Here is a 25,860-nt window from a genome sequence, read left to right on the forward strand (position 1 = left end):
TGTACACTCCAAGGAATTTTGTGCTGCTCAGTCTCTCAACAGCATCTCCGTCGATGGTCAGTGGTAGCAGTTGTTTTTGGCCCCTCTGAAAGTTGACAACAATCTACTTGGTCTTGTTGACATTCAGTAGGAGGTTGTTGTCCTTGCACCATCTGACCAGCAAGTCTACTTCTTCTCTGTAGTGAGTCTCGTCACCCTTAGGGATGAGGCCCACCAGTGTTATATCGTACGCAGGACTTCATCAGATGGTTAGTGCAATGGGTCGTTTGTGCAGTCATGTGTCAGCAGTGTGAACAGCAGGGGGCTAAGCATACAACTTTGCTGACCCCGTGCTCAGGGTCAAGGTGCTTGAGGTGTTGTTCCAGACATGTACTGCAGTTCAATGGATTTTTAGCAGACATCTTGTGTAATAACGGGTTAAAGGCCGAGGGGCTATCCTTTCACCACCCAACCGTACAAAATATCAAAGCACATTGAGATATGGGACACAACAAGGTTCAGTCATCTTCTGCCCAGCCGGGCTCCACCCTACTGGTGACAGCTACACACAGTAGGGCCAGGAGCTTGCTCAATCCCACTTCAGCGGGATCTCCAGCCACTGTGTCTGGAACCAATCAACTGAGGATTTCCAAATGTCCCGGGTAGAGGAGTGTTCAAGGCAGTGACGTGGTTTATGCAGAGACGTTCTATTGGGCTAAGAAATGTTTGGTTTAAACTTCGGCACAGTCCTCAACCAGTAGCAAGCCGAGGGAGGCGGGTTAACCAGGCCTTGGAAACAAAGTTTGCCCTGTATGGAAACGCTAATCGTTATAGTCTTGGTCAGACCAGAATCGCGGTATGTGATCTGAAGTCTATGAAAATCAGGCAACTTCTGCCCTACACCAAGCCCGATCGTTCATCCAGTGTCATTTAAGTCACGTGCGATCTGTACACCATCCGGGTAACTGAAGCCCCGTTACCCTTGGCTCGGGTCTCCCGCGCTGGCACATCCTGTCAATTCAGGTGTGGCTATCTAACTAAATGTCTAACTACACTAACTACATTTCTAGATAAGCTATATAGAGGGTCTTAATATATAGGGTATGGGAGACTGTAAATACTAACAACTAAAGTAAGTATACTACTAAAAGAGTTAGTAAACTACAACTACAGCTATTGTACCACAAGCCGACACTGAACCCCATGCTGAGTCTCACAGCAATGATGTCACCAGTGTGCCCTGGTTGTGCTATAACATCACTCTAATACAGAATTTCAACAAAATTGTTTTTATGACATTGTATTCCAACAGTGATGGCAAGGTTAGTATGTATTAATGAATACCTGCTATCGGACAGCTGTATGTCATAAATATGCATTTTCAGTCATGTAAGGCCTGCCTTATGAAATATTGATACTATTAAGTTGTCCTGGTCAGAATTCATACATTTTATTTCCATCACTCAGATGTCTTGATTACTTGGCATTCTAAGATGAAAACAGCTTTTTTCACCTTTAATGAGGCGGCCATCTTGAAAAATGGCCGCCATCTTGTTTTTTCACCTGGATAGCGACCTTTTCTGGGAGAGTAGGCCCTGGAGAACCTGTGTACCTGATTTGGTGCTTGTATCACCAAGTGAAAGATTCTTATGGAATATTGACTTAACAAGCCTGACTATGTGGGTCACCAGATCAAACGAACATAAACGGCTGACAGCAAAGCATCAAAGATATCTGGGCTTCCATAACTCCCATGCAATGCCTCTACAATTGACTTCAATGTTAAACTTATCATGGCAGTGATTAAGACAAGTATTGAACATTGGCATGTTATGTAGAAAGTACCAAATGTCAACTGATTTGATATGACCTGAATTTCTTTCTTTTTTTCTGAAGAAAATTGTCATTTTATTACAATATTCTAATGTGAATTCCTCAATTCATGGAGCTGGAAGGCCAAAATATGTAACAAAAAATAGTTCAAAATGTGGGCAATGCATCTATACAATCCATGAAAGTCAAACATTATTGATGGAATTATGGAAATGAATCAACTTTTTCATGATATTCTAATGATATGGCCAGGATCTGTACAGGACAGCCAAGTATGCTAGTTTGAATGAGGACATTATCCTGGAATGATGATATTTATGACGTCTGAGGATGTTGTGCTATTGTCTAATGCATTATGCTAAGTCTAATGCAAGTCAATAAAACATCGATTAAAATAGGCGATGCAACTCCTAAACTCATAGCTACAACTCCACCTAGGTGCTGTACAGTAGAACAATGTTCTTTCATTAACCTTTCAACCTGTCCTTTCAACCCATTATTTGTCATGAATGACACCTAGTGGCTAGAATGGGTACTTCATCATGGCTGAAAAGGATGGATGCAGCTTTTTAAAATAGAAAAAAAACCGGCTGATTAAATGGATGTGCAACCCATCAATAGGCCTGCCTATGCGACTAGTTCTGATTGCAATAGAGTAGAAGAAATTGTGATTTTGACAGTGCAGTCCCAACCAATAGGGGAATACCACTGACACTGAACTGAACTGAAAATCTATTACATTATTCAATAATGATTATAAAGATCAGCTTTGTAATGACAAAATGGTTTATTGTGTAACCCTGTGACAGAACAGCTAGTCATCCTAAAACACTTGTGAGATCACAAGTAGAATCACTGTAAAGATGTTGCTAAGATACCGTTGTCAGGGAACCTTCTAGTTCTTAAACACAGTGTCAAACATGCAATGTCCCTGTACAGCAATACTCAAGGGGCTGGCAGAATGTGTAGCTCCTGAGAGTAACTCCTGCTGCAAGCTTCAGTTTGGCAGAAGGCTGTATGCAGAGTGGAGCTCAGGCTAAATCATCTTTAATATTCAACATATGCAGCTCTTTCTCATCAGTGTAGACCTGTAAGTGATTTTCTTCCTAGATGTTCCAAGAAATCCTTAATTCCACATTCTCAAAGGTGAGAGAAGACTTGTGGACTTTTGGTTTGGGACTTCATGACACCTTTGCCCACCACCGACATGAAGACGAGGGTGATGCTGGTCCGTGAGATTCCCTGGGCCCTGGAGGAATGTCCCTTCAACGAGCCGGTCAACGTCGCCTCTGGCTCTGAGGGAAACGCCTTGTGCGGCCCGGGCCTCTTCAAAGCCAGAAAGGTCAGACCCGTAGCTAAGGTCAAGAAAAGCTCCATTTCTCTGGCCCAGAACTCTCCCAAGGAGTTCTTCCTGGCCCTGCTGGAAAGGGCCGCCATCCAGGAGTTATGTGACAAGGTGAACAGCATCTTCGAGACAGACCTCCTCCTCCCGATCACCTGCGAGAACGCTGAGAACCTGGCAGAGGTCCAGTACGTGGACTTTGTCATGTGGATCGCCATCGCCCTCCGGGTCGGCCTTCACACCGAGTCCTCCCACCCCCAGCGGCCCGTCCGCATCACGCCGTCCATCGAGAACTGGATGGAGAAGCTGAGCGGCGGCCTGCAGAGCACGCTGCGCTGCCTGAGCAGCCGCACGGAGGACGAGCACTGGGAGACGCTGCACGCGCTGGGGAGGCAGATCTCGCGCCGCTTCCAGGTAGCGATGCAAATTATCAATTCATTCATTAAGCGTTAGTTGATTGCCTTATCGATTGACTTACAATTAATTGATAAGCTGTGTTCCCCCCCCCCAAAAAAATCTCAATGTTTCTCGAAAAACTACTACTACACCTAAAAATTCAAAAAAAAAAAAATCTGATAAAATACTAGATTTAAATTAGTTGTATTTAAATTATTTAATCCAAAGCTGATATAAATATTCCCACTATTCACACTCCTCTTCACACACACTCTTCTCATGCCCATTTCACCTGGGTCTCTTGTCAGTTGAATTGGCGATTAATTGCTATTCATGTTTTTTAAAATCGATTCATATCTATTTAAGTTGATCAATAGATTAATCGATTGCATCCCTACTTCCAGGAGATATACACGCCAGGACAGCAGCTGCTGGTGAAGAAGTACAGCCTGCTGGTGGACGGCCAGGTGTGTGTGTGTGTGTGTGTGTGTGTGTGTGTGTGTGTGTGTGTGTGTGTGTGTGTGTGTGTGTGTGTGTGTGTGTGTGTGTGTGTGTGTGTGTGTGTGTGTGTGTGTGTGTGTGTGTGTGTGGGTGTGTGTGTGTGTGTGTGTGAGAGAGAGAGAGAGCGTGTGGCGTATACTTTTACTGTAATGTTCAATTATGTGTATAAGTTCTTTGTTTATGTTTGTATTTCTGTATTTATGTAAACTTTATGTATTTATGTAAACGTATGTAAATGATGTTAATTTCCTTGGCGATTAATAAAAGTACTCTTCTCTACTCTACTCTACAGGTGTGCCCCCTGAACGCGGCGGTGGTGTTGGAGGTGTCCACGGGCTACGTGTGCAACTTCCACCTGTACTCGCTGCCGCTGCTGCAGAGGGGCTCCGAGGCCAGCGCTCTGGAGCAGGTGCTTCACCACCTCCTCAAGCCGTACGTCAACAAGGGCTACCACGTCACGCTGGACAGCTCGGCCTTCGCCGAGGGCAACCTGTTGTCGGAGGTCTTCTCCGGCCTGGGCTTTCAACTGAAGTTCATGAACTTTGGCTTGAACGATCCGACGACGACGACGTGTGAGAATAATCACGCGTGCTCTGCGTTTGCGGAGCACCAGGCCTCCAACCAGCTCCCGTCCCATCTTCAGGGCTGGGTCGGCCCCGCCGTGCTGAGTAGCCTGGGCTTCAGGGACATACTCTTCCAAGGCTTCTGGCTCATAGTGCACCTCACTACCATCAACTCCTATGTCATGCATTCGATGCCGGTGATGAAAAACGAAGGCCTGATGAACTTGAGTGAGTTTGTGAAGGTTCTGGCCTCACAGCTGCCTATGGAATACTTTCTGAACCCGCCAGAAACGTCACAAGAACGCAACTCATCAGACTTAGGTCATAACTCTAATGCAAGGTTTGTGGTCAATATTACACATGTGTGTGATTTAACCTGTTAAGACACAGCATTATACATTTCCTGTTACCAGAATGGCAATGACCAAGTCATAGTGCATTATTAAAGGCCCTGTGTTATGTCATCATAGCAGTGTACATGTAGTACCATGGTAGTTCACGTTTTATTGACTATTACAGTGTTCCACTGGTGGAACGGCATGCATTATGGGGTTATGCATATAGAACGATGTGTGTGTGGGTATGTGTGTGTGTGCTGCATGTCCATGCGTGTGGTGACAGTGTTTTAATACAATTATGAGGTCATAAAAGCAAGACGAGATGATGGCACTGCACTTCAGAACTCTACAATATAATTGTTGAATTATTACCTCATCGGAAGAATTTGCATCTTCACATGAAACAAACTTTCAGCTTGGAGATTTGACCCTTGACATCAAATTCGTCATTATTATACCATGCCATGAGTAACAGGTTCTGTAAATATTAACTCACATGGAAGAGAGAAAAATAACGCAAACTGTTATCTTTTCAATTTCCTATTTGTGTTGTAACCTGGCTCTGACTAGATGAGTGGCTCCTCAAAGCTACACTTATAAGAGTGTGGAGCAAGCAGAGCCACATTCATCTGGCGAAAGCCAGGTTATTTTTGTGGTACAATGAAATCTTTTAAGATGCCGTCTACACGTATGTGGATATTTTTGAAAACACATCTGTTCTGGGCTCTCATTTACATATGAACTAAGTTTTAATAATAACTGGTTTTAAAAAATATCTACTTTTAAGAATATCCACAAACGTGAAAACTGTCTAAATTACCCTGTCTAAGATGAAATTTTAGGTGTGGAAGATGGGCACATGTCCACCCCACTTTTGGAGATAAACCTATCTCTTCCCCACCACTTTTCCCCACAAATATAATGCAAAACTATAGGCTACCTGAACAATTAGCCATTTCATTGTCCCCACCACTTTCCAAGCTAAACCTAAACCTTTGCCTGTCTCTATTAGAACGTGGTCTTCCAACAACAGCCAACGCGGCCCGGACATCAGCTCCAGCTCCGGCAGCAGCAGCAGCAGCAGCAGTGGCGCCTCGATAGCCGGGCAGCAGCCGGGGCTGTGCGGCCTGATGAACTCTGGGAACTCCTGCTACATGAACGCCGTGCTGCAGTGCCTGTGCAGCACCGTACCCCTGGTGGAGTACTTCCTCAACGAGCAGACCAAGGAGGACATCACCAGGTCAGTGGCACACATCTGTCACACATGCCTCTTCTCCACTGTCGTTTTTCTGGTAGGCCTACAGCTCGACACAGCGCGACATTGCCGCCACTTTTTGCTTTTTGATTGAGCTGTGTTGTGCGCAATCGAAAAGTGAAAAGTGGCGGCCGAGTCGCGCTGTGTCGAGCTGTAGGCCTACCAGAAAAACGGCAGTGGAAAAGAGGCATTAGGCTACTGTAACTCAACAGGGCTGGACTGGGCCCAAAAAATGGCCATGCATTTTTTAGATGCGTCCTAGCATCTCTATAAGAGCATACTGTATGTCTGTCCGTCGGTCGTTCGATCTGTCTGTCTGTCTGTCTGTCTGTCCGTCTGAAACGCATTCTCTAATTGTAATTCCCTCCTGTGTCTACAAGGTGGCAGAGTGCATAGACAGTCTATCTTTGTCCGCCTGTCGAACTTGTTTGGCTTAGAACAGCCCCTCACACCCCTAGTACGGAATACCCTCAGCCTCAGTCCATTCAGTCCACTTTCTACACCAGTGATTCTCAAAGTGTGGTCCGGGGACCACTAGTGGTCCGCGACAGAGCTTAGGTGGTCCGCGAGGGGATTTCTACTTTTCCAAGATAAGCTAGCAGCAGTAGGCTATATTTGTAGCATTTTCATGTTTTCAACTCAATAAGACAGGCTTATAATGTGAATAAAAAGTAAGTGATCTGCATAAAAAATTAGCAGTGTCAAATTAGCATCCATCAACTGCCAATTTAGTTGACAGGTGGTCCCCGATAATTTTTTGGGGGGACAAAGTGGTCCTCGGTCTGAAAAAGTTTGAGAAACACTGTTCTACACTGAAGATGGACCCATTTGAATTGTGGCCCAGTCTCAGAAAAAAAAAGCGCTCATGAGGATTAGCGGCCCACCCGGAAAATGCCCTGTAGGCCAGATGATCAGTCCAGTCCTGCCTCCTGGTTTACACTTCAAACCATACGTGTGTTTTTGTCCAAACCTGAATTGCAACATCCTTTTTGAGAAGCCTATCGCCTGCTGTATGTTTTCCATTTCAATGTCTGTATGTTTGCACACTATAATTACCTGTCTACCATTTAAACTGTTATGTAAAAAAAATTGTCTGACAAGTACAGTATATATAGAATGTTTACAGCACACAGCCTGAGATGGTTTTGTGTAGCCTTATAATGTAAGTTACACTGTGCTTTTAGTTGAAAAATACTTCACAACCATAGCCCATAGAGTTCTTATTAATAGAGCATTATGACTTAGTCATTGCCGTTTTGGTAATAACAGACTTATAACAGGGGTGTGTCTTAACCCGGGATCCCTAGGGATGAGTTGTCCTGGGCCCAGAATTGGGGCCCCATTACATTGTAAGTATTGGTTGGGGGGGGGGTTTTCAGATGACTTTGTCCTGGGCCCTGCAAAAGCCGTTAGCGGTCCCGTGTGAGGGTCTACTGCATTAATGTTCAACGCTGACGAAGGCTTAGCTCGAAACGTCTGTTCGTCATGCTAACCCACTAAAATAAAAAAAAACAAGAAGTAGAGATATTCTAAGAGTATACTAATATAATATGATATGATGATCCAGTCTCTCTGACCGTACTGTACTCTACTCTACTCTGCTCTTGTCCAGGAGGTGTGGGGAGGTGGCTGGGGCGCTCCTTAGGGTAAATACAGTAAGTTACTGTACTCTACTCTACTCTGCTCTTGTCCAGGAGGTGTAGGGAGGTGGCTGGGGCGCTCCTTAGGGTTTAATAAATAAATTACTGTACTGTACTCTACTCTGCTCTTGTCCAGGAGGTGTGGGGAGGTGGCTGGGGCGCTCCTTAGGGTAAATACAGTAAGTTACTGTACTCTACTCTACTCTGCTCTTGTCCAGGAGGTGTGGGGAGGTGGCTGGGGCGCTCCTTAGGGTTTAATAAATAAATTACTGTACTCTACTCTGCTCTTCTCTTGTCCAGGAGGTGTAGGGAGGTGGCTGGGGCGCTCCTTAGGGTTTAATAAATAAATTACTGTACTCTACTCTACTCTGCTCTTCTCTTGTCCAGGAGGTGTGGGGAGGTGGCTGGGGCGCTCCTTAGGGTTTAATAAATAAATTACTGTACTCTACTCTACTCTGCTCTGCTCTTCAGGAGGTGTAGGGAGGTGGCTGGGGCGCTCCTTAGGGTTTAATAAATAAGTTACTGTACTCTACTCTGCTCTTCTCTTATCCAGGAGGTGTGGGGAGGTGGCTGGGGCGCTCCTTAGGGTTTAATAAATAAGATACTGTACTCTACTCTGCTCTTCTCTTATCCAGGAGGTGTGGGGAGGTGGCTGGGGCGCTCCTTAGGGTTTAATAAATACAGTAAGTTACTGTACTCTATTCTACTCTGCTCTGCTCTTGTCTTCTTCAGGAGGTGTAGGGAGGTGGCTGGGGCGCTCCTTAGGGTTTAATAAATACAGTTAATTACTGTACTGTACTCTACTATACCCTTCTCTTCTTCAGGAGGTGTGGTGGGAGGTGGCTGGGGCGCTCCTTAGGGTTTAATAAATACAGTAAGATACTGTACGGAGGTGTGGGGAGGTGGCTGGGGCGCTCCTTAGGGTTTAATGAATACAGTAAGTTACTGTACTGTACTCTACTCTGCTCTTGTCTTCTTCAGGAGGTGTGGGGAGGTGGCTGGGGCGCTCCTCAACCTTAATATCCTTATGGTTTAGTAAATACAGTAAGATACTGTACTCTACTCTGCTCTTGTGTTCTTCAGGAGGTGTGGGGAGGTGGCTGGGGCGCTCCTCACCCTGCTGGAGACGGTGTGGCAGGGCCAGAAGGAGACGTGGTGCCCCTCCAGGATCCGGGCCAGGCTGTGCGGACAGCACTCCCTCTTCAGCCGCAACTCCCAGCAGGACGCCCAGGAGTTCCTCCTCTTCCTCTTCAACGCCGTCCACGATGACCTCGTCAGGGTGAGAAGGGACTGGGGACGGGAGGGGACACACCACTCACTGACTGTTCTTGCATGTCGTCTTTTCTTCCTATTCAAAAGAGTCCGGGTTCGATTCCTGACCAGGGTCCTTTGCCGACCCTTCCCCATCTCTCTCTCCCCACTCTCACTTCACTGTCCTATCAAATAAAGACATGAAAGCCCAAAAATATTTTTAAATGATATACACGACGTGTGTATATATGCTTACATGCCCATACAAGGTTAACAAAATCTTATGTAAGAAATGGAACACTTTTACAGTATGTGCCATATCAGTCTACATATGAATCATTTAGTAAGTAGTATATAAATATAGATATATAGTAGTATATAGTAGTATATAGTAAGTAGTATATAAATATAGATATATATTTTTTATTTTTTTTGTTATTTATTCATTTACTTGTTTGTTTGTTTATTTTCTGTATCAAAACTCAGAATCAAATTCTTCACAACATACACCCACAGTTTTCCTAAAAAAAAAATGCAAATTTGGGAGAAGAACTGTTGTTACGGATGATCCTCAGCAATTTATTGTTATCAATGAGATTTTGCAACAACAACAAAAATCTTTAGGTCACACTTGTATTTGGCTGATTTGTGTTTGGTTCAGAGGTGCATAAAGTGAAAGTAGAGGTAGTACTCTTCATCTTGTAATTACAACACATGTACATGATCAAAGTTCAAGAGAGTCCTTGTACAAGCCCTCAGTAATGCAGGGGCAGGTGTGAGGCAGGAGAAGGTGAATCAATGAACAAAATTCAAGAGACACCGCAAACTGCTTACTTTTCTTAACTTTATTTCTCGGAGCGAACTAGAAATAAATAATAATAGTTTGCTCCGAGAAATAAAGTAAAGAAAGGTAAGCAGTGTGCGGAGTCTCTTGAATTTTGTACATGTACATGATTTTACACAGTGTAGACACCAGTTATTCCACTGTAGCTAATGTGGTAGTCGATACACTGTAAGCAGGTCTCATCAGACAACCAGACAGATAATGGTGAAATTTCAGTTTGGCTGGTTGAAGAGACCAACTTATCAGCCACTTTGACCCATTAGTGAGTGTGTGTTTGGCTGGTAAGAATAAAATCTACAAGCCATTTTGGCTGGTGGTGAAAAAAAGTTCATTTAGACTGTAAGAGTAGTTCTACTTTCCCTAAATTTTGTTTGGCTTAGCTTTCCTGACTGGTCTCTCTTATTCTACCTGTCTGTAGAAACCCCTTGAGAAGAAGGTGTCCAGTCGGGGCCTGAGCAAGAGGAGCGTCTCCAAGGTGCTAGGCAACGACGTCTCTGTCATCACGGAGCTGTTTGAGGGCCAGCTCTCCTACAGCACGCTGTGCCTGCGCTGCGACAACCAGACACACAGCAACCAGGTCTTCACCATCCTCTCCCTGCCCATCCCCACTCACAGCTACAAGTGCACACTGGAGGTGAGCCTGCTGCCTCAGAAGTTTCAGCCTGATCTCCAAAAATCCGTGCTCCTGGACACTGATGTTAGGGACACAAAATCCGTGTCCAGGAGCACGGATTTTGCCAAAATCCAGGAGCACAGAATTTTTGGAGATCATGTTGGAGGTTTTCTATAGTAAGGGTTTTTTTTGTTTATAAACATTGTGTTGTGAGGAGGGGCAAGACACTGCCAGCCAGCCAACCACGTGAGCTCATTTTTTGACCGACAGCTGTTTCCAACAATCCGAGGTTGAACAGTGCGCAGTCAGGGTCGCGCAGCCTGGGATTGTTTACAAACGGGAAACCCATGTATATGGTGTGTGTGTGTGTGTATGTGTATGAGACAATTCACCCTATATCCTCTTTTAGGTTATGCATTGTATGTGTACTGTACATAGTGCATCAGTACTGTGCACCCTACCCCTTTTTCACTATTTACTTAGTTCCATGTTTCCTAAATGGCCGTGACTTTTCATTGAACTCCATTCATTCTCCTCGTCTAATAGTCTCCAGGTATGGCTGTCATAAGATTGCAGTTTGGAGCCATCATATGGATTCCGGATGAAACTACTTACAATCGCATAGGATCAGTTTTTTTTAGTTGTTATTAACCCGAGGTGTCAAAAGTAAAAGTTAAAAAAAGTACCTGGTGGTCCGTGGTGTCACACTGGTATTACATGGTATTAAATATTGTAGCTAATGTGGTAGATCCACTGTAATAGTGATCCATTTGTCCTGTGGCGTCACAGGACTGCCTGGCGCTGTTCTTCCAGCAGACCACCCTGACCAAAGGGGACCAGATGTGGTGTCCCCAGTGTGGCACGAGGAGGGACACCGCCGTCCTCACCACCCTCGCCAACCCCCCCGAGATCCTCGTACTGCACCTCAAAAGGTCAATGGTACAGCACTGCTGCTTAGTTACTGCACTTATGCCTCTTTTCCACTGCCAATTTTCTGGTAGGCACTCTGTAATGGTGTAGTAGTCTAGTGCTATGGTAGTCACGTCTTTTCAGTGACTAGTATAGAGTTCCAGTGGCAGAATGGTACCCATGTACTCCAGAACTGAGTCTTCATTACACTGTATGTATTGGTTGGGGGATGACTTTCTCCTGGTCCAGGCCAAAGCTCTCAGCGGCCCTTCCCATGTACACGTATGACACTACAGTCCTCTCTAGAGAATGTTCACCAGTGCATCACAGAGCTGTTGTAGAACAGTGAAATAGTACGCCTACACTGTTGCCTGATTGCCATTGACTTCCAAAGCTCTGCATTTGCGTCACTAGGATGGGCGGGACCTGGTAAACACTACAGTAGGATTAGGCTTTTAGAGTAAAGTTGAATGTTCAACGCCATTATTTCTCTTCATTCTAGATTTGAATGCCAGGGACACGCCAAAAACAAACTGAGGACGAACGTCATTTTCCCCTTGAGCAATCTGGATCTTTCTCCATATTTAAGCACTGCGTCACCTCAACACAATAATTATTCACTGTATGGAGTTGTGGTAAGTACTAACCAAAAAATTGTGAAATGTTTGTAAAAAAAAAACCCACACGTACACAGAAAATGCATTGATGATGTTTCTGCGGTTGTATATGTAGTATCTAAGTTAGACATCTTAGGCGTTGATTATGACTGCAGATATTTCTATACCAACCCTCTCACGCGCAAACACTGATTTTAAGGCCCCTCGGGGGTCTTGCAAAACTCAAACTTCTGTTCTCACTTAAAAAATAAAATAAAAAAAGAATCAGACCAGCCAGCCAGACTCTTGTCTGCAGTCTGCAGTCTTGTATAATGTACCAGACCCGTATTTACCTCTTCCCCACTCTATACTCCTGCAGAACCACACAGGCGACTTGGACATGGGCCACTACACGGCCTGCTGCCGCAGCACCGTGACCCGGAGGTGGCACGTGTTTGACGACGCCAACGTGGAGGCCGTCCACGAGTACGCCGTCCAGGGGGTCGTTTCTCGACAGTGCCTTTGCTAACGACTTTAGCCATTTTGTTCGTTCTTAAGACCAACGTTGTAACCAAGGTCTTGAGTTGGTCTTAAGTTGTTCTTAAGTTGTTCTTAAGTTGTTCTTAAGTTGTTCTTGCGTCTAAAGACCAACTTAAGACCAACTTAAGACCAACTCAAGAGCAACTTACGACCAACTCAAGACCGACTTAAGACGGTTAGCAACGACAAGAATCGAGAAACGGACTCCAGTCCCCCAACGCCTACATCCTGCTCTACTCCCGAGAGCCGTACAGCAAGCCGCCTCGCATCACCGGCCCGGGCCTGGGCCTGCACAGCACATAGCAGCCAGCCCAAGGCCTGTATAACAAGAAGCTGGTTCAGGACTAAACCAGGTGAAGTTAGAGGTAAATTATCTAATAAAAGAGCCTGGAGTCCCTTTCTGAACAAACAGGAGTCAAGGCTCTTCTATTAGATGATTTACCTCTTAACTTAACCTGGTTTACCCCTGAACCAGCTTCTTAGTATAGACCCCCAGACTAGACAAGACAAGAATTTACTATGCTAACGTCAAGCTGAAAACAAAAAGAAGAAGAAAGAAGATTTACCTCAGAATACATTTTCAAATATATATTTCCCTGAAATTCTTGTTTTTGGTTTTTTTAATGCATGTCCCACCACATACTGAATCGCTATCTGGCGCCCTGAAGGGGTTGCGCCAGGTATTGCAATGTGTGTGTGTCTGTGTCTGTGTTTGATGTTAATAATAATAATAATAATAATAATAATAATAATAATTATAATTGTATTTGTATAGCACTGTATCATACAAGGCATGCAACTCAAAGTGCTTAACAAATGGGAAAAAAACACAATTGTTAGAGATGGATTTTGTGTGTGTGGTTTGATGACTATATGAAACCACTTTATGGGTAAAAGTGTACTGGTGCGAAGTTGGACAAACTTCTTGTCAAAAAGCTTCTTGTCTTCCTTCCAGCATGCTGTTGGGCACAAATGTTGTAAAGGGTGACAAGACCATTTTCACCAGTATCAAGGAGGCAGGAAGGGAATGAGGAATGGAAAGTTATTAATTCTCCTAGAAACCAACAGATGGCCTATGCCGGCAGTCTTCACTCCAACAACCTTGCAAAAATACACTTCAGCGTGTCTGAGTTGAATCCAAGACCCCAAAGCAGTGTTGTTCTAGTCTGCCCTACAAAGCAGAAAGGCAGCAACTACGCAGAGGCAACTAAGCATAACTCACCATCAACAACAATGCAGTCATAGCCTTTCTGCTTTGCAAGGCAGTATTTGGAAAAGAGACTGCTCTAGTATTGTGAACACATGGTGCTTTCTGCTCCCCCCTGCTGGTAAGAGAACATACAACAGAAAAGTGATCAAGAACGGGTGTAGTTTTGGAAATCTTTGAGTGATGTTATTTTGTTTCTTAATAAATGAAAAAGAAAGTCCAAAGTCGTTTGGTTATTTAGTGCCAGTTAGTATATCTGTGTAGCAGAGGGAACCCTGGCTGCAATTAAACAAGCCATAGGCCAACTGCCATCCATTAGTTGTGTTTGTGGAACTCGCTGTTGTATTAAATGTAGGCAGGTGTGCAGAAGTGTGAATTGTGATGTGGTTGCGGTGGGTGTCTCGTTATGGGGAAGTCAGGGTGGTCACAGAGTTAAGTAGCATTGTCCTTCAGAATGAACGAAAGCCCATTGGGAAACTCCAATTCCCATCGTCATTGTGACACACAGCACTCCACAGTACACAAGTGAACACTGCACTGCACACGAAATTGCATGTATGCCTCACCCGTGCAAGGGGGCAGCCCTCAATGGCGGGACGGTACCATGCTCAGGTTACCTCAGTCATGGAGGAGGATAGGGGAGAGCACTGGTTGATTACTCCTCCCACCAACCTGGTGGATTGGGAGTCAAACCGGCAACCTTTGGGCTACAAGTCTGACGCCCTAAACGCTTACCCATGACTGCCCATACCAAATTAACCAACAGCCTCTGATGTCAATCAAGCGATCTAATAAATATTAATTTAAAAACAAAATCAGACCAAGTCAAGTCATATTTCACCCTCTTTATTTTAACAATTTGATTAATAGATACATTTTGATGTTTTAGGGTTATATATGGCAATGGTTATGGAAAAAAGATAACCAGGTAATTTTGAAAAAAAAAGGTAAATAAAAACTATTACATAAAACATGATATTTCATGCCAAACATGCTGAGAATTACATGGTGTTCATACAGCTTAGCTGACCTGTTGAAATTCATTTCAATCTATTTGTTTACCAAACAGATTTGAGTTCAGAACCTCTGCTTCCATCAAGTGGGCCACACCAAAAGAACATGACAGCCCTGCCCCTGTCTCCATCATAGAGAGTACAATGGTCTCCACAGAATCTCCAGTCTTTATATGAGGACGTCTCAGTTGATCCACTCAGCTAAACTAGACAAGTCCTAACGGTTTAAGGCGCAATGGGTGAGAGCTGTCCAGTCTACACAAGCCTCCTGTGCCCCTCCTGCCAATCACTAGAAGCATGTTGAGATTAGGGATGGGATATCGGTATCGGTGTATCGGTATCGGGTTCAGATATCAACATATTTTCAGAGATCGGATCGGATCGGAATTTTCCCAAAGTATCGGAATTTTCAAAGGACTGATATTGAGCCAGGTGTAATATTAATTTGAAGTCATAACACTTGCATATTAGTTTTCAGGATGGGATTGTTACTTTTTTACTTGATACTTTCACTTATGAATTGGTTTCCTGTTCTTCTGACTTCCTTTTCTGACCAAATAGTCATCTTGGGCCTACCTCAAGTTGAAATTCATGCATATATGATGAGCTGTTGGTATTGGATCGGAGTAGTATCGGTATCGGCAGATATCCAAATTTAGATATCGGTATCGGATCGGAAGTGAAAAAATGTGTATCGGTGCATCCCTAGTTGAGATGGGGTCATCTTTACAGGAAGACTATTGCATTTAGGGAACTCAGCTAGAGTAGAGAATCCAGTTTAGATAGTCTCACTTGATTTGAGCACAAATGTCAACAAGCCAGCCTCATCATAGTTGAAAATTGAGAATATAGTTGGGATTTTTTTTGGCCAATTCGAAATGCCATTAACAGTAGCCATGTACCACAGGTGAAAATGAGTATGTCTCCTATTGACGTGTAGGTACAGGCATGTCTGTTCAAAACCTTTTAAGCAGTGGAAAAGGATCGTTTCAGAGAAGGCAAGGATTGTGGTTTATACGGGTTTAATTCTTAACTTGGAATAATATTTGAGTATGAACTTATTACGCTTACTGTTCTATGCAAAAGATTTATACAAGTTCAAAAAAGTGTCAGTTAAGATACTGCATTTACTGAAGCACAAAAATGTAACCGTCCTTTAGCCCAAAACACCTGCTCTTCAGTAGTAAAGTTAATACTTTGCAGATTCAGATCTGTAGGCGATGGTGCAGGAAAGAGAGGTTTAAGTAATTCATTAATATGCTTAAACTGTCTTATACAACTGAAACGAGACAGCCGTCCTCAGAGCAGTGCCTTTTCGGTATTACTAGACATAGGGATCACTAAGGATGGGCGTTGATTAAAAACATCCAAATCACTCCAGAGATGATGTGTGCACTGCTTACATGGCTAGTAACACACCATAGATATAGAACACATGCCATTTCGCATGGCCACCCTCGGGGGCTGCCGACAGGGTTCCTAGTGTTTTCACACCATCTGCAAATTATGTCCAAACTACCTTGTTGCCATCTGATGCTAATGCAAGCAGCGTTAGTCACCAAACAAACATGGCAGAGACCAAATAGACCCATTCGTTCCAATAGACTAGTGTGGTCAACGCAACATCTTGTGTGTTTCTCAACGTGAAGTGCTCTAGCCTTGCTAGGACGAGTAAAGACCATTTTTCACAGATTTCACCAAAGAGTATCCAACCACTAGTTCCAAGTGTAATTCATAATTGAACACGCCGGGCGCAAATGGGCGTTGCTCATCCTACCAAGGCTGGCACACTTCACTTCTAGAAATACCCCTTGTGTTCTATATCTATGGCAACACATTATTGGCCCCCTTCCGATTTAGTATTGCACTGTCTGTTCTTTATATTGGATTCTAATTGAGTAAGCTGAATTATTTTCCTCCCAAAATTATCCTCCGTGTACAGTACACAGTATATTTTTTATTTTTAGAGGTTCAAAAAAAGTAATAAAAGTGCATCTAAACCTAATGGCAGTGTTTAAAATGGATGGTCATGGAATGGTACAAACGAAATCGCAGTGGCTCAGAAAACAAAAAAAGTACCAGTAGCTAAAAAATTCTAATTAAATTCAGGCCTCACAGTCAGATTGCCCTTGTGTGAGAATGAGAGAGAGTGCGCTTGTTGGTACCGGTCTCTGACTTGGCTTTGAAAGCCGAAAAGCAAAACAAGCTTTAGCAGGCTACGTGTTCTCTTTTTTAAACAGATTTGGTCACTTCATAAATAAATAAACACCTCTTCCTCGGTTATCATATGTACATGTGCGAAGGTTAGCAATCTCTATGTATGTACACATTAAAGTCTTTACTAATTTCGTTTGTTTGTTTGTTTTTTATCTCCATGGAGCTTAAAAGGTAAGTTAATGCAAAAAAAGAAGGCCATCACACATAGGAACAGAGTTCAGTTAAGGGTGCCGCATGGAGGTTTCAGCTGTGGTGAGTGGATGGACGGTCAGTCAGTTGAAAGACCTGCGCAGAGCACAGACTCTGCAGGCTGACTACAAAGCGCTAGAAAGACAGGTCCTTGACCACCACTACCAATGCCACCATCGCCCCTCCGCTGTAGAAGAGAGAGAAGATCCTCCCCTTTTTGTTTCTCTTTCTTCATCATCTCCTTCTCCTCTTCCTCCGTAGTGTCCTACAACCGTTGCAGTGTTGTAAAGAGATGAAGCGATAATCGACGTCTAACGCAGGTGACTCCTCTAGCAGGATGAGCTGTAAGTAACTCGGGTGACCTGGTTGGTGGTTTCTCCACCCAAACCTCAGTCCCTCTGATTAAATCTTCAATCCCTCCAGATCTAAAGGCCAACCGACTCCAAATGCACAAACAGGGCCCCTTATGTGAAGGCTCTCCTGCCTTCAAACAACAAACCCCCGACTCTCAACTCCCAACTCAACTCGACCCTTCTTCGTCATCCTCATAAGTAGCAGCTTTGCTCACATGCATTGAAACTTCATCATCAACCATCCGTCACTTCACAGTAGCTTTTTTTCTTCCTCGTCATCGCTTGCCGTACGGTAGTCGGCGTTATGCATCAATTCCAGTCTTGGCTTCAGTTCACAGGGAGGAGTAGAAGAGGATGTAGGCCGCAGAGGACTTGATGGAGCTGGGGGACAGGTCGGACACCTCGTGGTCGTCGAACTTGAACCAGCGCTGCTTGGGGTGGTTCCTGCAGTACGCCGTGTAGTGGCCACCGTCCAGACCGCCGTAGTGGTTCTGGAAGAGGAGAGAGGAGGAAGAGGAGGAGGAGGAAGAGGAGGAGGAGGATGAGGGAGGAGGAGGCGAGAGGAGGATGAGGGAGGAGGAGGAGGAAGAGATAGGAGGTATAGGGAGGAGGAGGAGAGAGAGAAGAGAAGAGGAAGAAGAGGGAGGAAGAAGAGGAGAGAGGAGGAAGGAGAGGAGGAGGAGGAGGAAGAAGAGGAGAGAGGAGGAGGGGAAGAGGGAGGAGGAGGATGAGGGATGAGGAGGAGGGGAAGAGGAGAGAGGAGGAAGACATAGGAGGAAGAGGAGAGAGGAGGAGGAGGGAGGAGGAGGAAGAAGAGGAGAGAGGAGGATGAGGAGGTAATGGGCAGAGGGGGAGGATGGAGCCAGTATTAAACAAATCATAAAAATGGAGGGGGTGCCATGTACATGTACATCAAATAAGGTGAAAAGGAGAAGAATGTTCTTGTACTAGAGTAGACAAAGCAGCTTTTCCTAGTTCAGCCTGGAACACATTGCAGCGAGTGAATTAACTTTTGAAAGGGTTATTAAATACTTAAATACTGCCTTGACTCAAAGGAGAGCGATTTGGATTTAATACAGAAGGCATAGGCAACCTGGAGAAAAGACTATAGAGCGCTTGCTATTCTTTCCTCTTGCCATTGAAGTTTTGAAAGTGGCCCGACTTGAGTGCAAAAATCAACCATAGCCACACAGACAGTAAAGCCTCGTTCACACATGTCACTGCTAGTTACTCGCTCAGTTAAGTCAATAGAATGTCTATGTGTTCCAGCGAGACGAGCAGGCGAGTAGGTGAGGATTGTACAAGCGACGCGATGTGGGCAGATTCCGAGTCGAAAATATTTTAACTTTGAGCAAGGCGAGTAAGAGTAAGCGAGTAACCAATCGGAATGCAGAGTTCGGAACTTCTCGCCTGTGCATTGGCAGTTAAAGCAGCGGGAACGTTTAGCGAACGTTCCATGAGCAAGTGGCGACTAGGCGAGTGAACGAGAAGCTAGTAACTAGCAGCGACGTGTGTGTGAACGAGGCTTAAGGGTGGTGGGACCTATGAAATCCGTTTTAATTTTTCTCAAATTCCGTTTTATTTTTTCTCAAATTCCGTTTTTTCGGATTTATTTTTTGCCAAATCGGATTTTTTACATTTTTGAACTTATTTTCCCCTTTCACCCCCCCAACAAAATTTCTTAGTTATTTAGTTCAAACTGGTGGGTGGACAGAGCCAACCACTCATGGTTGAATGGTAGGTAGAGAAAAGAAAAGTAAAATTACCTACTAGCTTTTTGTAATATCAGCCCTCAAAAATATTCCAGGTAATAAGGTAGCTGAAATGTACATGCGCATATATTCTATTAAATACTGGGTGGGTCCAGTAGAGTGGCATGCCTTACCGACACGCCAAACAGGTTGTATCCCTTCTGGCTGGGCTTGGGGCCGATGACGTACTGCGAGAGGTCCAGGCACTCCAGGGGGAAGTCCACTGTGGTCTGCAGCTTCTGCTTCCAACGGCCCTCATACGAGAACCTGAGGCAGACAAGCACACACAACAACACTATTGTGTACAGTAGTTCATACAGCGCAACAGAGTAGACAATATTAACCAACTTCACTAATAGTATTCACTAAGAGTATTCACAAAATTAAATTCGGACATTCTGATATTTTCGAATGAATGTCAACAATAACATTCCATCGTATTGACATGGGGGAAAATGTGGAGGAGCCGCCATTGAAAAGGTACAAAAATTGGATACATGTAGCATTCTACAGTACTTGTCTCTTTCTATAGGACGTAGTGAGGTGAAGTGTTCTTAAACTCCAATGTTTTGGCATTATTCCGACTTTATTGACACTTTTCACATATATATTCACATGTATTTCATGCCTTTATTACAACAAGGAAGTGAAGAGTGGGACAGGAACTGAACGGGAGGGAGAAAGTGGTGTAGGGTCTAGGGATGTTTAACCGATAGTCGACCAGATCAACGATAACCGGTTACATTTTCTGCCACCGGTTAACCGGTAATAATAATTACAATAATAATTTCCTCCCAAAAAGCCACCAAAAACTATAATTTTGAGGTTTTGGTACGATAATTCAGCATTTTCCATCTGGCGACACTGGCTGGACATGACAGGTCCTGTCTGAGCAGCAAAAAGAAAGGCTTATGTGAAAAAAACAAAAAGAAAAAATATATATATTTTAACATTTTCGCCATCCCTAGTAGGGTAGGGATATGCTTGTATGTAATATGGTCTACGTGGCTTAGCGCAATGCACCACATCAGCCCCTAAGATCTGACCTTTTGAGGTGGACGAGGAGGATGGGCGGCACCTTCCATATCTCCAGCTTCTTAGTGGAGTCCCGGTGGGCCTTGCAGTGTCTGCAGAACACTTTGTTTGCATCCGTCAGCTTCTCCTCCTTGGAGAACAGCTTCAGGCAATCCTGCAACAACAATAACCACCACAACATCACAATATGAGGGAATGAACACAACCCCAAGGAGGGGGGAAAAAGCCAGTCATTAGGGTGCATCAAACTTTGGAGCGTTTGATGCACCCTACCAGTCATGCACATGCCATCCACATGGTGCATTCTACTGCATGCATTCCTCCCTCTATTCACACACCCATGGGTGATGAAGACATTTCACAGAAAAAACAGTTGGTTGTAGCAACTTGAAGAAGAAAAAAAAAACATTTATTCTTCAGCATTCAAATCCAATATTCAATTCAATTCAATTCCAGCGAGAGGTGTCGTTCGTGTGTGTGTGTGTGTGTGTGTGTGTGTGTGTGTGTGTGTGTGTGTGTGTGTGTGTGTGTGTGTGTGTGTGTGTGTGCACGTGTGTGTGCACGTGTGTGTGCACGTGTGTGTGTGCGTGAGTGTGTGCGAGTGCGAGTGAGTGAGTGAGTGAGTGAGTGAGTGTGCGTGCGTGCGTGTCCCTCTACCTGCAGGCTGCATTTGTTGGTGGATGCCAGGGGCAGGGAGAGGTACATGAAGGCCTCAAAGGTGCGTGACTTGCGGTGGCAGGTGAGGCACTGGACGGTGGACTTGAACTGGCCCTGGAACAGCGAGACTATGATGGAGGCGTTGAGGAGCTTGTGCTTGCTCCAGGCCAGCTCCGCCGCGCGCACGTCATCCAGGTGGTCGTTAGCCTCCTCCTTGTAGCGCTTGCGGTTGTCCGCCTGAGTGAGTCGAGTGAAGGGGCGAAGAATGTAAAAAGATACCCATTAAGTGTGTTGTATTGTTAAGGATTATTTATTATATTAACCTAAAACAGAACAACGAAACGTTCACATCCAAACTGAAAGTGAAGCATTTTACTATAATAGTCACAATGTTTAACTATTGAACTGAAAGTAATTTCTCAACTGCTCCCATTGGAGGTTTGTTGTTCCATTTAAATGTCAATGTTTTCTGTTGCATTCTGTGTGTACGATACATGCAGCTTCTTAAAAGTCCAAACCCCAAGTAAACTTGGTCTACTCTAAGCCAAATGAAGAGAAGGAAATAGTCAGCTTCAAACCAGGATTTCTTTGCTTCCACAAACATATCCTGGTTTGAATCTGACTTTTTCCTTCTCTCCATCTGGTCATTTGGTTGTAATGTTCCCAGGTCGGACGCTTTTTGGATGTGTGAGCTTCAAACCATTCCTACTCTAGGCCAAACCACTTCAGAGCATGTTGTTGACACTTGAATATAACAACAACAGGACAAGTCCAGTAAACACAGGAAATGGAAATGCCAAACATGTCACATGACCAGGAAGAGGCCCTGATGAGATGGAGACACGGGACTCACTAGTTTCATGCCTTTTCGGCTGGGGGTTGCACTTACGTCTTACGTCATTTGGTTCGTCGCCATGACAACTGACCCTAACCCTAACCCTAAAGCTAACCCTAACTCTAAATCGCTTGTTTGACATGTTTGATTACCAAATGGCATAAGACGTAAGTACAACCCCGGCTGAAAACTAGTGATTCCTATGGAGACACAGACCAATATGGCTGTCGAGAGGGCATGGAAAAAGAAAGATCGCAGCACGCCACATAACACCAGTGCAGACGTTGCACCAAAACAGTTCTAAATTGAAAAGGAATCGTAAAGGTAACTTATGCACACTGATAAACAATCTCAAATGTGAGTTTATTTTAGCATAAAGTTTCGAAGTGCAAAGATGAAGGATGAAGTGTCTGAAATGTTATGCTAAGTTAACTCATGTTCTGGAAGAGTTTGTCAGTGTGCAGACCTTTATTTAGTTCTTTACTGCCAGAGAACAGATGACGTCAACACCGCCCATTTGACACAAGGGTGGGGGTGGGGGGGGGCATCACCACACAGAGTGCAGCTGAGGCCAGGGAGTGAGAAGAGGCATGTGAAGCTCACATGGAAGTGGAAAGCATCCAATATCGCCAAAAGCACTGTGAATGCCTGAGCTACACCATCGTCAATGGAGCGAGTGACTATACGTGGACGACTTGATCATTTACAGTGCTTTGAGCGAAGACGCACATAACGGGCTGCTATAAAGTACAGGTAGTGTGATGAAGTGGTCTGCACACTGTGTATTAACTCCAAAAATACTTTATTTCATTTTAATATACGGCAACGTTTCGATCTATCTCTGCTATAAAGTACAGACTATATTAGTCACTAAGACTATAGTCCATAGCATTGAAAATAGGTGCTTCAAAGATAAAATGGCAATAAGGCTCTGGAGCAAAAGCAGATTCTCAAACTAGAGCTGTTGCTGCTGCTTTGCCCTGCTCATCTCTATATAGTTCATGTATTTTATGGAGGTTTGGAATGAGACAAGACAGTTTTGGGGCTCAACAAACAAGCAGCAGACTTGAAAGAGCGAGATAGAGAGAGAGATGGCATGAGGACAAAGACAGACTGGAGGAAACGCAAACAGCAAACAGACTTGGAGCGCTGAATAAGGCTACTTACTCTCTACGTTTGCCATCAAAACAAAACGCAGAAGAGGGGGAAAACAAGAAGAAAGAAAACAAAAAAAGAAGGGAGACACTGATATAATCACAAACAGTCAGTACTTGACCGTTCATTCAAAAGCAGCAAAACATGAACTACAGGTTCAGGAGCTGTGGCTAGGTGTGTTGGGAGGGGTGGTTATGAAGTGAACACATGTTTTAGCTGTGTTGGATTATTTCAGTGTGGCATATTCTCTAGAAATTGCAGATATCAGCAGTGTAAATGCTAAGATGGGAGGAGTTTGGGGATGATGCGTTGCGTGGTTAAAACATTAATATCTCGTGGAGGCATTAACCAATTTAGCAGTGAATGAGTATTAACAGTAAATGATGGAAATGACCACAGCCTGGTTAAAGTAGAAAAGCAACATGCAATATTATTGCAATATTACATAAATTAGATATGTACTGTATATAAGAGTGAGATTTAGGACATGCTGACGTTCCTTTTCCTTATGCTTTGTGTCATGCTGCTTACAATGTTGCTACTCCAAATCTACTACTTTTTTATAAATATTGTTATTATTACTGTTACTATTGCCACTGTCACTATTATTATTGTCTATTATTGTAATGTCTACATTCTATATGATTTATCTTATCTTCTGTCTACACGTTCAATGTTGAATGTAAAATGTTCATTTGAACTGCATTGTTTATTATTGACCACTTATTGTTAGCAGTCCATCACTGTTACCTGACCTGTCTTGCACTTTATGTCAGTCTGTAAAATGTCAGTCTTGTGTATGTCTATGCCTTGGCATGGTATGGTATAGATAGAAAACGTAATTTCATTTTGCTGGTATGACTTGTGTATATGAAGAAGGTGACAATAAAAGCTGACTTGACTTGACTTGTGTTCTGTAGTGACAACTTCGGCAGCCATCTTGGTAGATCCTCATGCTTAATTAATGCCATTTCTGGCTATAATAGGGATGTAGAGTGACCTCATTCCTACTTTTGAGATTCTCATGCCGAGCTAATGCAGTTTGTGGGTGTATCACGCTCTCCTACATTGCTGAAGACCTTGCAATGAGAAAATTGAGGTGGTACAGAGTGGACAGTATGCTAGTATGGCAGTATGGTCGTCCCTACTTTGTTGAGGTCCTCGTGCAGTATAGTATACAGTATGATAGTATGCTAGTATGGCAGTATGGTCGTCCCTACTTTGTTGAGGTCCTCGTGCAATATAGTATACAGTATGATAGTATGGCAGTATGGTCGTCCCTACTTTGTTGAGGTCCTCGTGCAATATAGTATACAGTATGATAGTACGATAGTATGATAGTTTCTTGAGGTCTTCGTGGAGTATAGTATATACAGTATGCTAGTATGGCAGTATGGTGGTACCCCTAGGGGTGCGCGGCCTGCCACAAGGGGGTGAGCGAGCTGAATAGAGCAATGGTTGATATGTGTGTTTTTTATCCAACATTATTATATGGTGTGACGTCATCGGTCGAATGCTCCATTCATTTCAACGGGGCTCCCCAACGTTCGCACGTCTGTTATTTTTCGATAACGGACGGGTTGGTCTATAACAGACCGCTGTCAATGGCAACAAGACTTTTCACTGCTAAAGCGACTTTTCAACAAGACTCTAATCAGCTGCTGTGATAGACAACACCTGTTGTCCTGGCTACCTAGCTGTTGCCTAGCGGTGTTCCACAACGGCACTGTTTTGTTTTGCGCAGCAACAATCTTAACATTAAATAGGCAAGGCAAGGCAAGGCAAGTTTATTTATATAGCGCATTTCATACACAGGTGCAACTCAATGTGCTTCACAAAGTTAACAAAGTTAACACAGTTAACACAGTTAACTAAAGAAATGTCCCCGCCATGTGTGAATCATTTAAGTATATCCATATAATAAGCGGGTTAACTTTCGGCGAGTCGGTCGCTACCGTGGAATAGCAGCACTTCAGAGAGAACAAGACCCCTCCCTCTGTCGTGCTGCTATTCCACGGTAGCGACCTTCTCGCCGAACGTTAACCCTTACTTAATGAACACAGGATACTTTTAATTGTTTGGTGAATTGTATGCTGGACGGATCCATCTGAAGTGTAATTTATAACTCCTAAACTTGTCATGCAACACGCTCCATTGTAATGATGGCAGAAAAAACTTTGGGCGGCTGTGCAACATTCACTTAGGGGGTGCGCGAACCACATTGAAATGTAAAAGGGGGTGCGCAGGGAAAAAAGTTTGGGAACCGCTGCTATACAGTATGATAATATGGCAGTATGCTAGTATGACAGTATGGTCATCCCTACTTTGTTGAGGTCCTTGTGCAATATAGTATACAGTAAGTTAGTATGGTAGTATGGTGGTCATCCCTACTTTGTTGAGGTCCTCGTGCAGTATAGTAGTATGGTAGTATGGTGGTGGTCCCTACCTTGTTGAGGTCCTCGTGGAGGCCGTCCATGAGGAAGAGCAGTAGCTCCTGGGAGTCCTGCTGCTCGTAGCTGGAGAACTGATCGTTAATCTTGCCGATGGTGTTCTTGAAGTCGCGAGGCGTGATGCACTTATACTGGCCCGACCACAGAGCCTTCATGATCACGCCAAACTCCTCCGCCACCTCTCCTTTGTGGCCCAGGATGTTGGCTCTAGGGGGTAATAATAATAATAACAATAGATTGGTTTTAGAGAAAGAATACTTTGCGTTTGTGAGGTAATACAAATCTTCAGGTCTAATCGGCATCCAAAATGGCAATGAGGTGAAGAGAGAGGGTCTAAAGCAGTCTGAAGTCCGTTAAAAGTCCTATATTTAGACATGGACATGGCTTGACCATGTCTA

At 44.1% G+C, this 25,860-nt stretch overlaps 2 protein-coding genes across 6 annotated transcripts in view; one reads left to right on the forward strand and one right to left on the reverse strand.

Annotated features, from left to right (window-relative positions):
• The first annotated feature begins 2,754 nt into the window (after positions 1 to 2,754).
• On the forward strand, positions 2,755 to 12,992 carry LOC134438723 (uncharacterized). Its single transcript, XM_063188358.1, has 10 exons — positions 2,755 to 3,568; positions 3,955 to 4,017; positions 4,344 to 4,954; positions 5,965 to 6,192; positions 8,931 to 9,126; positions 10,361 to 10,576; positions 11,345 to 11,487; positions 11,967 to 12,099; positions 12,440 to 12,554; positions 12,806 to 12,992. Exons 1-10 carry the CDS (start codon positions 2,996 to 2,998, stop codon positions 12,901 to 12,903), a joined length of 2,376 nt encoding a protein of 791 aa, XP_063044428.1. The 5' UTR covers positions 2,755 to 2,995; the 3' UTR covers positions 12,904 to 12,992.
• A 1,645-nt stretch (positions 12,993 to 14,637) lies between these two features.
• The window catches only part of usp8 (ubiquitin specific peptidase 8), a 28,015-nt gene continuing 16,792 nt past the window's right edge, over positions 14,638 to 25,860 (reverse strand). For all 5 annotated transcript variants that reach the window (XM_063188349.1, XM_063188351.1, XM_063188348.1 and 2 more), the window contains 5 exons: positions 25,459 to 25,669; positions 21,023 to 21,259; positions 20,377 to 20,519; positions 19,465 to 19,597; positions 14,638 to 18,070 (listed from right to left, as the gene is read on the reverse strand). In XM_063188349.1, the coding sequence (XP_063044419.1) occupies positions 17,912 to 18,070; positions 19,465 to 19,597; positions 20,377 to 20,519; positions 21,023 to 21,259; positions 25,459 to 25,669 (883 nt within the window). In that variant the 3' untranslated portion in view covers positions 14,638 to 17,911. The remainder of the gene's footprint in view (positions 18,071 to 19,464; positions 19,598 to 20,376; positions 20,520 to 21,022; positions 21,260 to 25,458; positions 25,670 to 25,860) is intronic.

Source organism: Engraulis encrasicolus, chromosome 22, assembly GCF_034702125.1.
Source record: "Engraulis encrasicolus isolate BLACKSEA-1 chromosome 22, IST_EnEncr_1.0, whole genome shotgun sequence".
Taxonomy (NCBI): Eukaryota; Metazoa; Chordata; class Actinopteri; order Clupeiformes; family Engraulidae; genus Engraulis; species Engraulis encrasicolus.